At 53.1% G+C, this 16149-nt stretch overlaps 1 protein-coding gene and 2 long non-coding RNA genes across 5 annotated transcripts in view; 2 read left to right on the forward strand and 1 right to left on the reverse strand.

Moving 5' to 3' along the window:
- ZBTB16 (zinc finger and BTB domain containing 16) overlaps positions 1 to 16149 on the forward strand; it is a 54107-nt gene that overhangs the window by 26552 nt on the left and 11406 nt on the right. For all 3 annotated transcript variants that reach the window (XM_051812348.1, XM_051812347.1, XM_051812346.1), the window contains exon 4: positions 8134 to 8220. In XM_051812348.1, the coding sequence (XP_051668308.1) occupies positions 8134 to 8220 (87 nt within the window). The remainder of the gene's footprint in view (positions 1 to 8133; positions 8221 to 16149) is intronic.
- On the forward strand, positions 3 to 4719 carry LOC127482248 (uncharacterized). Its single transcript, XR_007908468.1, has 2 exons — positions 3 to 1054; positions 1087 to 4719. It is a non-coding gene; the product is annotated as an uncharacterized LOC127482248 (long non-coding RNA).
- On the reverse strand, positions 7715 to 10281 carry LOC127482246 (uncharacterized). Its single transcript, XR_007908466.1, has 2 exons — positions 10161 to 10281; positions 7715 to 7787 (listed from the first exon to the last, which is right to left on the reverse strand). It is a non-coding gene; the product is annotated as an uncharacterized LOC127482246 (long non-coding RNA).

Consider the following 16149-nt stretch of genomic DNA (forward strand, 5'->3'; position numbering starts at 1 on the left):
GTTGGGAGGGGGGTGCTGGGTTGCTCTCCATGCCCACTCAGGGGTGCTGCGACCGCCCAGCTCACACGTCTTGTCTGAAGCAGACACGTGCGGGGCCGGCTGCGCCCTTCCCTGGGCAGCATGTTGCAAACTTGTTCTCCAGTGCCCAGTAATTTGATTTATTTAAATATTCTTTTTTGGAGTTTGTTTTCAAGTCCTTAATTGTGGAAATATTTTCCAGTCTAAGCAGCTCAGAATAACAAACTCTACATGCCGTGCAGCTGCTCGTGGTCAGCCCTGCTCATAGTGTGAGCACTGGCTCCACCTCGGCGCCCATGTCCCAGTGCCATGCTCTCATACAGGCCCCCGCTACAGGTTCGTTAGCAAAACTGTGGAATTAGGCATTCTCTGCCTAATGAATCTGAGTAGCAGGTTCACAGGCTGCAGGGCCTTTAATTAAATAGATAGGGAAGGACCGGAGTACTGCAGTAAAGGGAAGACTTGTGCTCTGCAAGTGGATAGGAGCTGATGTTTCCCTTGGAGGTGCAGCCCCTGGCACAGCTGGGGGTCAGATGAGGAGAACTGGGGATGGCCACCAGACCCCTGTGCTCAAACACAGCCAGGAGTCCTCCCCACTCCAAGGAAAGATCACTTGGGGGTAACAGGTACTGCAACCACAGCTCTGCTTGCAGTTAGCGTGGCAGGGAAGCTCTATTATATTTTATATTGTTTTGTACACTTTTATCTATTTTTTGCCCTTTTTCCCTTTTTTATTCCCCATTACCCCTTGTTCACACAGTGGGGGCTGCCGCCCCCACACTCCTTCTGGCCAGGTGCTACTTTCTGCTTTTTGGGGTGTTGAACCTAGCCCTGACCCCATCCCCATCCCACCATTTTTTGGGACAGACACTGGCTCCTCAGGGTGCCCATGGACAGTGGGAGGTTGCTGGAAGAGGTCCCCGGGATGCTGATACCCCCAGTGCTGGGGTGCAGGATGCTGGTCCCCCCCCAGTGCTGGGGTGCAGGATGCTGGTCCCCCCCCAGTGCTGGGGTGCAGGATGCTGGTCCCCCCCCAGTGCTGGGGTGCAGGATGCTGGTTCCCCACAGTGCTGGTGCACGCGGCTCGTGTTTGTTATGGTCGTGTTGGCTCGCAGCCTGTCCCTGGCAGGCAGCCAGCTTTGTGGGTACAGTATGTACAGTGAACACCGAGCCAAGCTTGTCATTGCGCAGGATTAATATTTTTTTTTTTTTTTGGTAAATCCAGCGAGGGTGGGGGGGCGGGGAGAGCTCTGCCTCGCACTCACAAACAGCCGCTGCGAATTCCAGCGCTGTTATTTATTAAAGCAGGAGACCTTTGCACCTCTTCCCTCGCCTCCCCCCGCCGCCAGCCCGGGATGCAGCGAGGTTGTGCCGGAGCAGCAGCACAGGGCTTGTTTTCAGCTCCAAAGGCAGCTTGCATCCGCACTAATGGACCATGTGTTTAGTTGGGAGTTTGCCCCTTGGGAGAGCATTGTGGTGGGATGGCTTGTGCCCCCTGGCACCCACCTCCAGCCCTGGTGTCAAAGGGTTTGAGAGGGTTGACATCTCCAGCTTCCCCATCCAAGCCATTGATGGGTTGTGGTAAAGGTTCCCAATTGAGGAATGTTTGGGGACCAGCCCTGGGGGTGTGGTGCTCCACACCAGGGTGGGCACACAGCACTGTTATTGCAGCAGCCTTGCAGGTGCGTGTTGACTCTCAGTGTAAAGCATAAATGTAAAGCCTTTAATGCCATGCAGAACCTTTCCCTGTGTGCTGCCCACACTGCCGGTGGCTGAGTTCTCAGATACCTCTAAGGATGATACTGAGAGTTACCCCACTCCCAGAAAAGCGAATTACCAGGGAAGGAGAGGTGGGAGACCTGGCTCATTGGTGCTATGGTTGAGAAGCACCATTGATTTGACCAGAAATGGTGCTCAGTGGGTGCTCATTCACAGCCTGGGCTGCCAGTTACTCAGTACCTGCTGTCAGCTGGGTGTGTTCCCCAGGACAGGGAGGAAGGTGGGTTTCTGTCTGTCCCCTCTCACTTTGCCTCTCCGTCCAGCAGAAATCTCTGCCATGGAGATGGCTGTGCAGCCCTTCTCTGCTCTGGGCTGGGAAGGGTGGGAATAACCAGCAATGCATGTGGATGCTTATGGGCAGCATGGGTAGCGTGCAGGCAGCAGCCCTGCAGACCCCTGCCCTGTTGGCCCCCACCCTTCCTCCCCACCCAAATATGCTCCTGCATCATCAGGAGGGGCAGACAAAAGCCCCAACATCCCAGTGGGTGACAGACATGCTGTCAAGGGAGCAGGGGCTGCTGGGGAAGTGTGGTCCAACATGCTGGTAGGGATGGCACCTCAGGCAGGAGGGAAGGGTGAATCCCACCCTCAGCTCTCCCTGCCCAGTGTTAGGGGAGGGGGCTCATCCCAGGTCATCCACCTCCACCAAACATTGCGCCTCTCCCCCAGGTGGGATGTAGGGGGTGGAGGGGGGGTGACGGCGGCTCTGGCCCCCTTGCCCCCGGCCGGTACCCGCGGTGGCTCCCCGGGGAGGCCTCGGCCCCCCCGCCCGGCTGGCCGGCGTCCCGCGCTCGGTCCCGGGTGATGTCAGCGGCCTGCCGGCAGGTCTGGATGTTCTGCCAGCGTTCCCGCGTTTATGATCATCCGCAGATGTGCATCCAAGAACACACTGTACCCACAGCAGAAATTAATGCAGGCTTGACTGCCGGCCAAGCCGCGCACACGGGGGAGAGGAAGAAAGAAAACAAAAACTGTTTAATGCTGTTTATAAATTATACACTGGCTGATGAAAAATACATTTCTCTCGCCCCCCCCCACCCCTCCCCATCCTCTTTGCCTCGAGAGCCTGAGCTGAGACCAGAAGAATATGGTTTGCTTTTTAGCTCCTGTTTTGGCCGGGTTCCTGGACCTGGCCGCTGGGTCGGAGCCAGCTGCCTGCTCCCCCCGCCCTTACCTGATGAAATGTGTTTATTTTTCACCCGCCGCCACCTCTCTCCGCTCTCCTCATTTGACTGTCCCTTGTTATTGACGTTATTGACATTACTGAAGGTGGGGTGCAGAGAGGGGCTCCAGGACCCCTCGCACCGTGGCACTCCCCATGCCCAACACATCCAATGTCCATCCATCTGTCTTGTTCCCTCCCTATGTCTGCGGCCATCGCCACCTACCTGCTTTCTGCTGGAGGGGGGAAACTTCCCAAACTTCCCCCAAGGTTGTGGTGCTGCAGACCCCCCTCACTTGGGCTGAGGGGGAGCACCCCCACCCCTGCCCACCCCTCCCCGCGCGCTCACCAGCTATTTACGCAGCTTTTGTGTTGGTTTTTTTTAATACCACTAATGTTTATCATTTGCCCAACAGGCTTGACAGATTTTGTTTCCTGTCGAGCGGTGGCGGTGGCAAAGCCCCCCCGGTTGCCAAGGAGCCGCCTCCCCGCACCGTCACGGGCTGATTTGGTATTCCGTGCGGCGCCCCGCCGCATTTCTGTATGCAAGACAAAGTGTTTTGATGGAGGACGATTGCAGGAGTGTCTGGAGGCTGTTTGGAGTTTTATGGGCTGTGCAGTACGCGCCGTGCTCGCTCGCCGTGCGGGGCTGCCGGGGATGGGGTCTGTCATTTTTTCCCCATGGAGAGGATGCTGCTGGAGAGAGCAGCACTGGCAGGGCGGCGGAAAGGGGGGATTATGTAAAAACCTGCCGGGTTTGGCTCCCAAGCTAAAAATTTGCATTTTTATTATTATTTTTAAAATTAAAATACCCCCTGCTCCACCTGTTCCCATGTGGTGTGGGAGTCGGTGGCACAGGCTTGCCAGGGTTGGGTGATGGTGTTGCCAGTGACTGCCACCTCACCAGCCCCCAAGCCTCTGCTCCATCATTCCAGGTGCTTTCCCAAGGCTCGCCAGGGCAGCCTGTGAGATGATGCTACAGCATCCTTCCCAGCAGAGCCTCTGGCATTCCAGCATGGAGTCCCTCTCACCCCGTAACACCCATGCTTTTTCTCATATTCAGTTATTGCCTTTCGATGGCACTTTGGGAAGCAGGAGCTGAAGCCAGCTCTCCAGGCCTGCTCTGCAGCTCCATCTTTTTTCAGCCCTTCTTGGGTTTCTCTACTGTATTTTTTTAGTGCAGAGATTTTCACAACTGTCTCTTCCACTTGGGTGAAACAGGGGAAAAGGGAAATAATAATAATAATAATAATAATAATAATAATTATAATAGTAATAATAATAATAATAATGGCAATAATAAAAACCCAAAAGCAGCTTGATGTGGGCAAAAGAAGAAAACAAGAGAATGGGGTAGAGAACAGGCTAAATTTAAAATTGTAATTGGCTGACTTCCACAGGCTTGCGGGTGTTTTAATGACTCATAATAACTTCATTTAAAACCAGCTGAGCAGAAAATAGATTGGAGAGGAGCCTCAGGCCATTATGGATTTGTTTTTTTTTTGACAAGCTCTGTTTTCGGCAGCCAGGAAGGCACTCGCAGAGGGCTCGGCTGCTGCGCTCCCTGAGTTGGTGGTCTGCCCAGCAGAGATTGTATAGAAACCAGGGCCGGCTCTTCTTTTTTTTTTTCTCTTTTTTTTTTCACTGATTAAAAATAGATGCCTTGAGGTATTATTTTAGCATCACTGTGGTTTGATGCTTTTTTTCTTTGTACTTCTGATGTGGTAAACGGAACATAAATAAAATTGTTTTTGAAATTACTGAATTAATTAGGTAGTAAAGCGACGACAGTGCATAAATTTACTTAGCAATATTTTTTTTAATCCATATTTCTCCCCCCCCCGGCTCCACCTTCTCACCAATTACAGGCTGTTAATAATATATAATCCCAAATTTTTATTAATCCCCTCTGCTGGGGGAGGAGATGTCACATTGTACTGGCGGGGCCATCATGCCGAAATGGCAGTGGGGAAGGGCTGGATCCCCCCCCACTGATCTCACCAATTTCCCATCTTCCTCCTCCCTTACCCATCCTCCTCCTTCTCATCCAGAGGATGCTGGTGGCCCCTCTTTTTCCTTTATTCCTTCTCTTTTCCTGAGCTAGAGTTCAGAGTGCCTCTCCCACAGCCGCTCAGCCTCCAGCCCCACAAAAGTTTCTCTTCCCCAATAAAGTCATTAAGTGATGGGTGTTGGGAGGGACTGTTGGGGTGATGGTGGCTGAAATGAGATGAGCTCTGTTGTCCAACCTGCCGAGCTAAGCCTGGCTGGTGAGGAGGGAGCTGCAGCCCCTGCCTCACCCACAGGGATGCTCACCACAATCCCTGGGGCATCCCGCTCCCGAGAGCCACTGTATGCCCTGGCAGCACTGCCTGGCCCAGCTGGGATCAGACTGTTCCCTTGCATTTCTTGGAGAGGAAATTAAGTAATAGAGTCATGGAATCGTTAAGTTGGAAAAGACTTTCAGGATCAAGTCCAGCCTGAGTTCTGCCCCTCCTTATGGCTTTGCTGGGGGCAGCACAGACCCGGGCAGCTCCGACCTTGCCGGGTGGGCATGGGGCAGCAATGACTGCGCAGATTGCGCAGGATGGAACAAGCGGAGGCTCCTCGCTCGTTCGCAGCAGGGACCTTTATTAGGTAGGGGCCATAAATTTGCTTGCGCGGATATAAATGTGCGGCAGGGGGGTTGGTGCCAACAGCGAGGCTCGCGCCGAAACGCAGCCGATACTTGGCAGCACGCGGAGTCCTGTCCCGTCCCATCGGGAAGATCATCCGCAGATATCTATACACTGTAGGCGATACGAGGCGCTGGCTAAATATACCCTCACGTAAATATACGTTTGGAGGGGCTGATGGTTTCTGTTTAAAGCGGGGAGAAAGGCGAGAGGGGGAGAAGAGAGCCCTGCCACGAGCTCCGCTTTCCAACGTGTCCTACTCCCTTTCATAACAAACAGCGAACCGTGGTGGGTTTTTTCTGAGCCCTGTTATAATAAGCTCAGATGTTGGATGACATTTTTCCCGGTGACTCACATAGTAAAATTAACCTTGAACTATTTACATATTCAATCGCCGCCCTCCTCCTCCCCCTCCCCGCCGGCGTGTGTACATTACAGGAATTCTGGCTCCGTATCAGTTTTTGTTTTGCTGATGAGAAAAAAAAAAAAAAGAGACAGAAAAAAAATTCCCCTCGCCTGGAGTACACATCTACTTGAGGGAAAGAACACGCAGTCCTGGCCTTTGGAAATTGGCAGGCGGCGTGCTGTTCCCGCGCTGATAAGAGGTACTGTAAATAAAACTGTACGGCAGCGCCTGCTGTAAATGCCCCGTGTCTGTACTCATTGTTCTGACAGCTCCGGCTTTTTTTGGGTCCACTGTTTTGGTACACACTGTGCTTCCTTATGTAAGCCAGCGCGCCCAGCTCCTCCCAGCGTTCGCCCTGTTTATTTTCGCCTCGCCAGGAATTTTTCTCCCCCCCTTCCCGCCCCCCAGCCAGATGCTGACCGCCTTTGCCTCGCCTGGCCGTGCCTCCCTGGGGCTCTGCGGCCCCTCCGGCCACGGCTTGCGGAGAGCGCTGGCATGTCCGTCCTCCCCCCCTCACCCCACGTGGAAATAGGGGAAGAAAAAGCAAACGCTGTGTTTAGCAGGGCCCTGGTGCATCTCAGCCTGTGGATGCAGCGAGAACCCCCCTGAGCACAGGACCCCTGGCATCACCAGTGCACGGTCGCAGGGAGGGGGCACGGGCACGTGCCAACAGTTGCCCTGCCCTGGGAGGACCTGTTGCTGCCATGGGTTGCCATATCCTCACAAATCATGGGTTGCTGTAGCCTCATGGATCACATTTTGACGTGGTGGGGCCGGCGGAGCTTTGAGTGGCGATGGAGAGCCATTGCCTTGGCAACTGCTGGCTGCGCATCGCCCGCACCGTGTGCCGAGCGAGGGCAGCCCACGCCGCTGCCCTATTGATCCAGCCCTCTCCTCCCCGGCAGCTTCTCCCCATCCCAGCATCTGCATGGCCACGCTCCTCTCCCTGCCACGGGTGAGGGAAGGGACCACCGGCAGCACCTGCATCCTGGCGATGCCCCACATCCCTAATGGCATCTCGGGCACGTGGTCACCTGGGCTAACAGCAGGTGAGGGGGATTTGCCCACCACCCTTCTCGTGGTGCCCCAGAGTTTGGGTGTGTTTGCCCATTTGGAGCAGCCACATGGCCCAGGCACACTCAGGTTGTTTTGAATGCAAACTTGACATCGCGGCGAGGGTGGCGGGGAACAACATATGCACAGTAAACAGGCAGACTGTCATATTGATTAACAGATGAGACCTCTATTATCGATCAGCGCTTGGCGAGAAAATTTATCACGTTTAATTTCGCCGCTGCCAAATATTTCTGCCTGCAAGCCAGCCTTTACTGAGACAATTTAAAGGCAAAGGAATTCTCTATTCAGTGCATGTCATGATACCTCTCCCTCTCCCTATTGCCTTCTCTACACACCTTTCCCCAAATCCCACCCTGACAGTGGGACAGGGGCTTGAGGGTGGGAAGGGGGTGGGAGACCCAGTCTGGACCCCTGAAAATGTGCAGCACGACATTCTGAAGGCTACTCTGTCACACTTAGCTCCTCACAGCAGATGAATCAAACCTTGAAATCTAAGAAATAGGACCTCAGCTTTGTCCCACAGAGATGCTGTTGAATGCTGTGTGTGTTGTTAATCTGGTTTCATCTGGAAGGTCCTTGTCTGCTGTTGGGAATCCTGGGTTTTTCCTCAGTCAGTTGAACCATTCTAGCCATATCCCCAATCAGGTCTGTCCTTGGGTACTGGAAACAGCAGCTATGATGGGAAGGGGCAGGAAACCAATTGCAATTGGATCAGTTACAGTGCTAATGAAACACATTGATGTTTAATGATTTTTTTAAAAGATAAATAAATAAATTAATTTAATTTTTTCCTGGCAAGCAGCTCTGTATTTTGCTGTGACATGCAAGGAATGGGAGTGCAGAGATGAGTGAGAAGCTGCTTTTGGTGTCTGCACAGGGGACACTAAACATGAAACCCCTCCATGGCACCAGTCCTGTGGTGTTAGTGGTGCTGGTGGCCGCAGCAATGCCCCCGTGCAGGTTCAGGTGGGTGTCCATCTGTCCCTCAAATAACCCTCCTCTCCCCTTTCTCTCCCCAGCGGGTGCCAAAGCCCTGGTCTGCGATCAGTGTGGCGCCCAGTTCTCGAAGGAAGATGCCCTGGAGACGCACCGGCAGACACACACCGGTACGTGGCAGTCCCCTTCCATCCTTCACTTAGGCACAGGGTTAACATTTGGGCTGCCTTTGTCACCCTTTGCCCAACAGAGCTGGACCCTCTGCAGTTCTGCCTCTGCCTTGCCCAGGTAGCCCCAGTTCCTCTTATAGCAAAGCACAGATTTAGGCACCATTTGGCGCAGCACTGTTGCACCATTGCTCAGCATTGCTGTGGGAAACGATGGTGCAGCAAACATGAGGTCATTTGCTCCCTTTGTGAGCAAACGCCATCCCTGTCCAAAGAGCTTCCAGCAGTTGGCTTCTGCCATTTTTCTGCTCTTGCACTTCCCAGCCTTTCAGCAGCACTGCCATGGGGAGCACAAGGAGCTCTTTATGCCTCTTGCAAAGGCTGCTGTGCCCAGGAAAGGTTTGCTATGGGGTTTGGGGAAATTAATGGCCAGGCAGTCCCAGGTGGAGCCTTTCACCCTGCAAAGTCAGGCTGGAGCAGGGCAGAGCACCAGCTCCTCCCGCGCTATATCGGGAGCTGTTTAACTGAGCACAGGCTTGGCTTTCAGTGCTGAAAGCCCTGATAAATGCCACTGGCTGTGAGTCCGTGCTCGGGGCTGGCACAGAGAGCCCCTCCGGCTTCACGCCGGGGGTTTGAGGATTGATGCAAAGTGCTGTGTCACCAGGTGGGAATGGCTCCGGCCGTCATCTGATCTTGGAGCTGTGCTGGCCAAGCACCAGTCCATAAATCCCAAAGTACTTGCCCTCCTTGTCCAGAGCCGTACAGCTGGAGGCCAAGCTTTGCCATTCTGGGTGTATTTGGAAACCATGTGCTGTAGGCTGAGGACGAGCAGGAGAAGCAGGAGGCTGTGACAGGACGGTCAACCCAGCAAGGGACTAACTGTGCAGGGCTGAGAGACCCAATCCCAAGCAGGGGGTTCAAGGTGGCTGAGCAAATAGCAGCTACTTCACCCTTTCCTTCTATTTCCCAGACTGGTTGAGCATCCAGTGCCAGCCAGTGGGAGCCCAGCCATGCAGCTCAATGATTCCTGCACCCAAAAACATCCCACAGATGTAGAGCAGCAACGTGGTTTGGCTCACAAACCTGACATTCCTGTGGGGATTAAACCCCCTTTGGCTGGTGAATCCTGGGGCCTGGACTGTGCCAAAGCTCAAAGGGCAACAGGCAACCAGAGCAAGGGGACGCGGTGACCCGAGCGGAGCGGGTTTGTCATCACCACCTCTGGCTGTAAACATGTCAGAGTGGGGCTGGGTGGCGAGGGCAGCTGAAATGAATTGCTTCCTCTCCTCTGCTGGCACACAGAGTGCCCTGCCCTGGCACAGAAAGCATCCCTCCCCTGCCTCGCTATAATTAACCCCCTTCCCAAATAACGGCATCTCCCAGAATGCATTCATTTTGGACGTCCTCCCTTCGCCCTTAGCAGCAGGCTGGTTGGCAAAAGACCTTACAACTTTCCAGGTTAAAAAAAACAAAACAGTAGCCCTTTTTGGTAGGGAAGCAGGTAGATTCCTTCTGGGGGTTTCCTTTCAGCATATGGGGCTGTTTCCCATGCACACAGTCCGCACCCAGGATCCCCTTTATCCTATTTCCTTTCCCACTGCCCTCCCTGCTGCTTCAAATGACAGCGACAACATGAAACCAGGCTGTTTTACACGTGCTGCATCAAGCACTGCTCATTTCTATGGCAGAAAACTGACGCCTCATTTCCCAAAGCAAGGCAAAAAACAAGAATAGATACAAAAAAATAGTTCCTGCTTGTAAGCACAGCACTGGCTGTGCTGTGTGCAGCCCCATGGACACGGGGCCGAGACGCCCTCTCCGGGTGTGCACTGTCCTTGGCCCCCATCCCATCACAATAGGAAAAGCAGCAACTGTTTTGGCTCATCTTCCAGCAGCACAAGCTCGGTGCCATGCCAGGGGGGAGAGCATGGAAAATTCCTTACCCTTCTCCTAAAATGTAGAGGAAAAAACAGAGCACGTTGAGAAGGTGGCCTGACTACCCCGAGGCAGCACCTCTGGGAGTCGGGATGCGCACACGGACGGTGTTCGTGTTAACGGGTTTTGGGCTCGCGCCAACGTTTATAAATATCAGAGGTGACTTGTCTCGAGTTTCCTCCCGTGTGCCAAGGCAGTTAGCGTGTGGCAGCCAGTGTCAGTCCCCAGGACGGCGTGGATTTACTCCTGACCCAATTTCACATGGGCATGATCAACACCTAATATAGAGTGTGTTTGCTTCGGTGTGTAGTTGGCTCTGATTCGTGGGGTCAGCGTGCCCCCGGCTGCGCTGCCAAGGATGCACAGGACCCTTCACTCCCCCCTACCCGTATCCCCCGTGAGCATCCCATTCCCACATCCCATACCCACATCTCTCATATCCCTCATATCACCTGCCCAGAGACACAAGTAGCAGAAAAGAGTTAATGAAACCATGTAACTGAAAATTGAAAAGCTCTATATCTTCTCCCCCTTTTTCTTTCCCCCTTTTTTTTTCTTTTGCTGGGATGTTGGTAGCGTTTTGATTTAATAGTTGGCCAAACACAAGGGTCTATTTTATTCAGAGTTTACAGGCCTCAGGGCTGTTATTCCTCCAAATTTAATAGCATTGAAATTGCAGGGTTGGCGATAATTTGCCTATCACTTTCTGCTCTCCCATTGATGTTTATTGTCAGCGGGATGGAATCTCAATCCGATTCACTTAGATAACGTGTCTGTTAAACATTTAGATAATTGTGCCATCATTAACTTGTCACATTATTTTAGAGATTCAAAACAGTCGTGCGGTATAAGCAGAGGTACAAAGAGAGAAAAATCCAGTGGTGAGAGCAGGAACCCGGGAGCAGAGGCGGCGGGATGTCCCCGCGCTGGGTCCCGTGGCAAATGTTGCTTGATGGCCGCACAGGGATTTTTTAAAAATTTTTAAATTATTTTTTTGTTGTGTGCTAGAACTCTTGGTGCTTTTCTGTGGAAAAGCATCCCAGAAAAACTGTTACTGGCTTGGGTTTACCAAGGGATGCGTGGGAACCTGGAGGAGGCAGAGGGGGGACTGCACCGGAGCTGTGCTGTCAGACAGGCATGTGCTGTCCTCGTTCTTGGCAAATGTACATTGAGTCCAATTCTTTGCATATTTGTCTTATTGCCTCATGTTTATTTCGCTTTGTCTGCTTCAGAATGGTCCCTGCCCAAAACCTAGCAGTGGTGCTGCAGGTATACTGCACACTGCTTCTTCCAGTGTGGAAATGAAGGGTTATAAGCAAGTGGAACTTTACATGTGAGTTTAGTGATGAGAGCTGTAAATCACATTGAAACATGAGTTCTGTTTGCCTCACACTCAGTGTGGTGCCACGAGCTGTTGGCAGGCCAACACTCCACTGGGGTGCTTGGGATGACTCTGCCAATGACTCGGGCTTGTCTTGGTGGTGGCACTGGTCACCAACAGCCGTCTGCAGTGCCCGCTCTGATGGCAAGTGGCACAGGTTTGGGAGATGCTGCTTGTGGCTTGTGCTGCTGCATCATCTCCCATGGCTTGATCGGAGCTATGCCCAGCACAAGCAGCCAGCACAAGCAGCTGGCACACTTCCTTACCAAAACCAACCTGACGTCTTCCTGGGCTGCCTGTGATTTTCTATTAGCATTTCACAGGACTCAGGAGAGTTTTCTGAGAGCAGCTCGATGAGGCTTCTGGGGGAAGTACCTCCAGATCATGCTTTTCTCCATAGCTGGAGATAATGCACTATAGTATTAAGTACGCTTAGAGGTAATTATCCCTTCTGTGCTCGCCTTGGCTCCACGGTCCCGGGGGAAGGGAGCACCAGCGATGCTCTACCGTGATGCCCAGTCAGTGCTTTGCAGATTTTCTGTTGGGTGCAAGAGTGGATTTTGGATGCTCAGGTACTGGCCCCAGCTCACAGAGGGTCTGGGGCAGCAGGTCCTGGGGGCGCAGCACAGAGCCCCTTTGTCTGACAGTAATGTCCTGTGACAGTGCTTGAAATCTGAGTCCTGGCACGCATTCCTGCAGCCGGGAATCTCCCTGCCTTCCAGACCACGGCTGCTTCTGCCACCTTGACAGCAAATGGCAGCAAGAATTCCCTGCACTCCAAGGTGGGCACGTGGGGAAGTGTGATGAGGCCGGGCGTCATGCAAGCCGGTGGGTTCACCAGAACATGCAAAGAGATGGGAACGTGGCACAGCCACGCAGCCGCAGCAGCACCGGGGCCAATGGTCTGCCTTTAATTTTCCTGTGCAAATACTATTTAAAGCGTGATGAGAAAAGCCCTCTCGCTAAGCTACAGAGAAATCTTTCTTGTCCTTTAATTCTAGATGAAGGGGATTAGTGTGAACATATTTAACCTCTGACCTGCAGACAAAAGCATTTTCAAATTTAGTTGCCAAGTGGCTCCCCATTTAGCCAAACCGGTGCAGTATCGCAGCAAGTTTTTTCCCTTCCCTCCCTTGAAAGCTTTAACATCCATTGTTGCCCTGTAGCACCACAGGGACTCAGCAGCCCTCCTCTGCTGGCGTTTGGGGTGCTGGTCAGAGCCTCGTAAGGGACCTCAGCATGGCACAGTCACTGCTAGAACCCTCAAAGGCTTCACAAAGCCAGCATGTAGCCAGCCCCTAAAAAAGCAAAGCCTTCTGTAGATGGGGCTGGTTTCTCCCTGGTTTCTGCACGCCCGCCTCAGCACTGACACGTGCCCGCCTGTGATGGCACAGAGGATGTTTGGCTGTCCCTCTGAGGCACAGAGATGCCTCCGTCCCCCTTTGCTCTGGAGCACGAGGGATCAGCTATGGGGAGCTCGAGGATGCTGGGCACTACCGTGCCGGGCTTTATGAAAGAGGGATGAAACGCGGGCTCGGAGGCAGCCGGGGTCTCCTGGTCCAGCAGAGGAATGCCGAGAGGGGCCTCCCGTCAGGAGCCGGTGTCCGTTTACAGTGCATCTCTCATAAACCCGGCGGCGGGGGCGAGGGCAGGGGGACCGGCCCTCCTGGTATGTGATTGATTATCTGGTATTTATGCCATTGAGGACTTTTCAGCGGCTCGGGGTCAGGGGGTCATCTCATGTGTCTTGCTGCAAATCCGCTTCCTTTTGTACAGTGCGGGCTGGGTGAGCAGACACACAAAAACAGCTTTTTCTTTTCCTTGGGAAAAAGGGGAGGGGGGCGGGCTGGTGTCAATGAATTTTTTTTTTCAGCCTTTCCTGAATAGTGTCCTTTTTAATTCCAAAGAACTTTTAATTAAAAGTAGCAGGAAAGTTCATCTCGACAAGGTTTAACTTACCTTAGCAGTTACTTTTGTCCCCCAGGATTCGCATCTCCCTGCTTTACAAAAGCCCCCCAAGAACTGGGGGCCAGGCTGCGCTCGGTGCCGCTCCGCGTCTCCCCAGCTTTGCCGAGGGGGCCTTTTCATCTTTTCTCTTTTTTTAATGATGGGGGTGCAGGAATAATAAGCAGATGCTGCGAGTCCCGGCTTTGTGCCTTGCAGCAGCCGGTCACTCCACCGGCCAGGCTTTGCTGGGCAGCCGCCCCAGTGCCAGAAGGGTCATTTTGTCAGAAGGGATGTGAACCAGGGCTCTGCAGCGGCTCCATGGGGCCAGAGGATGCCAGAGTGGTGCCACCCTGGCCAGGAGAGATGCATGAGTGAAGCGAGTGGGCAGGGGCTGGGTGCCGCTCTGTGCCAGGTGGGATGGTGGCAGTGGTGACAGCAGTGGTGATAGTGATCTCCCATGGGAAGACCCCTCAATCTCCTCACCAAAGCTCTTCGTTGGGAAGCAGAACAGTTTCTAGCACATCAGTTGAACTATGGTTCAGAAGCAATGGGGGAAATGTGCTGGGTTTTCAGCAGAGTTGAATTGTTTTTTCAGATGGTTTCACTCCAAATTCCAACTGGGAGGAGGAAATCTGGGAAGCCAGTGTGGTAAAGACAAGTAAGGACATAGATGGCAGCTTCCCATCTGATGCAGTGGCCAGAAATGCCTCCGTGATTTACCTCTGGTTGCCCCAGTGAAGCTGGTCCTCAGGAAGGGCAGGGATGATCCTTCAACACATCTTCCTTGGGAATGGCAGAGAGGAATCTAGCATTCTTCAGGATTGAGAGCAATGGGATCAGCTTAGGGGAAAACAGCACAAAAGGAAGGTGCTGCACATAGACACCCAGATACCAGACTAGTGCATTTTGGCCAGGTGGTATGTATGCTTTGCCAGGAACAGAGGCAGTTTTCTGTTGGTACCTTTAGAGCTGAAACAGCTGAGTGCTGGGTTTTTTCAGGGTTGATCAGGATTGAGGCTACATGAATGGTTTTGATATATTTTGATAGATATTCAGTACAATGAAAAGGCTTTGGGGAGTACAGCTTTGCAGGGAGGACGTGCCTCCAGCTTTGGCCAGAAAGCTTTGGGGATTGCAAATGGCTTCAAACAAGTGTTTGGCCTGAAAAAATGGAAATTGGGCTGGAAAATACAGCACACCAGAGGTGTGAAGTGTCTGCAGTGCATTCCCAGGCTGGCATGGAACTTGGGGAAATTAGGAGCTTGGGAACCTCCCGCCTTCCCCAGCCGGCAGGTGGAGATGCAGTAAATGGGATTGGCCTCTAAAATCCCTCTGCCAGATTTGCACAGTACTCAGTTTCTTCAGGAAGAGGAGAAAAGCCTGCTCAGGCTCTTCCAGTGCAGGCTGGGGTGATGCTGAGCACATCCCTTCCTTCCAAAGCCTGGGGACTGCATTCAGGGAGGGCAGGATGGGGTTGCACATGCAGCGCTCCAGGGTGGCTTGTCCCCTGTGCTGTGGATAGGGCTGTGCCTGGACTGGTGCTGTTCCCCCAGGAGCATCCCTTGCAGTCCAGGAGCTGCCCGTATCCCTTGGTTTGCATCTCCATGGTGGGCTTAGCATCCTGCCCTGCAGATGGGGTGCACACCACAGTCCTCCTCAGCAGTCAACCCCACACACCCCCAAAAACACATCCCCCACTGAACACCCCGTTTGGGCCCGTGGGCGGCCGCAGGACTTCACCCAGCACGGGTCCAGCTGCCGCCGTGATTGACGCAAAGCCAGTCTATAAATAAAGTCTTTCTCTCCTCTCATAAAGACTTTGCAGTTTAGTTTGCTTTCAAGGTCAAGATCAGACCTTTCTAAATAAACACATATCAAAGGATCATTAGCGGAGCAGCACTGTTAAATTGAGATATTAACTTCTGTCAGCCGCACGTTTCCTTTTTGTTCTGTAACTCGCGACTGCAGCGGGTTTTTATTATTTTGGCCCTAGGCGGTAGCATCTGGCTTCTGTAGAGACTGTAAAAATTAAAAAGCAACACAAATCATTGCGAGAGAAAAGCAGTAAATTCAATGATAAGAATTTAAAATTAAAATGTTTCGGCGCTTTTATATTCAGCAAAACATGAAACGAATGAGTTGTGTGCCTGTTGCCATAAAGCCGCCGCCGCTAATCGTCGCCAGGCTCCTTCCCTCCCCGCGCGCGCCCTCATAATTGCTCTGCCTTAGCAATTGCAAGGAAGCAGTGAGGGAAGGTGATGATGATGTCGGTGGTGACAGTGATGGAGATGGAGGGTGGTGGGGCAAGGCACAAGGTGCCACCGATGGGACCGGGGGAGCAACGGGCTCCCCAAAAGGGAAGCAAGACGGGGATGCGCTCGTCCCACCGTGCTCAAAGGGAGACAGAAAGGTCGAGCTGGGAGGGTGTGACTAATGCGCCGGGTCACTGGGATGCGGGACCGCATTGTCCCCCAGGTCCAGATGGCCCCCAGAATAAATCACCCCCAGCAGGCGTGGGCTGCCCGTGCCAGAGCTGCGGCTCAGGGTGTGTCACCCACTGCCCAGGTTGCTGCGGGCACCCGCATCTCCAGCATCCTCCACGTGCATCCTGCCCAGGCACTGCGGCGAGCAGCCCTATGCATCACTGTAGGAGCAAAGCATGAGGCATT

Source organism: Manacus candei, unplaced genomic scaffold (genome assembly GCF_025592945.1).
Source record: "Manacus candei isolate 608988 ecotype Guabito, Panama unplaced genomic scaffold, ASM2559294v1 h1tg000086l, whole genome shotgun sequence".
Lineage (NCBI taxonomy): Eukaryota > Metazoa > Chordata > Aves > Passeriformes > Pipridae > Manacus > Manacus candei.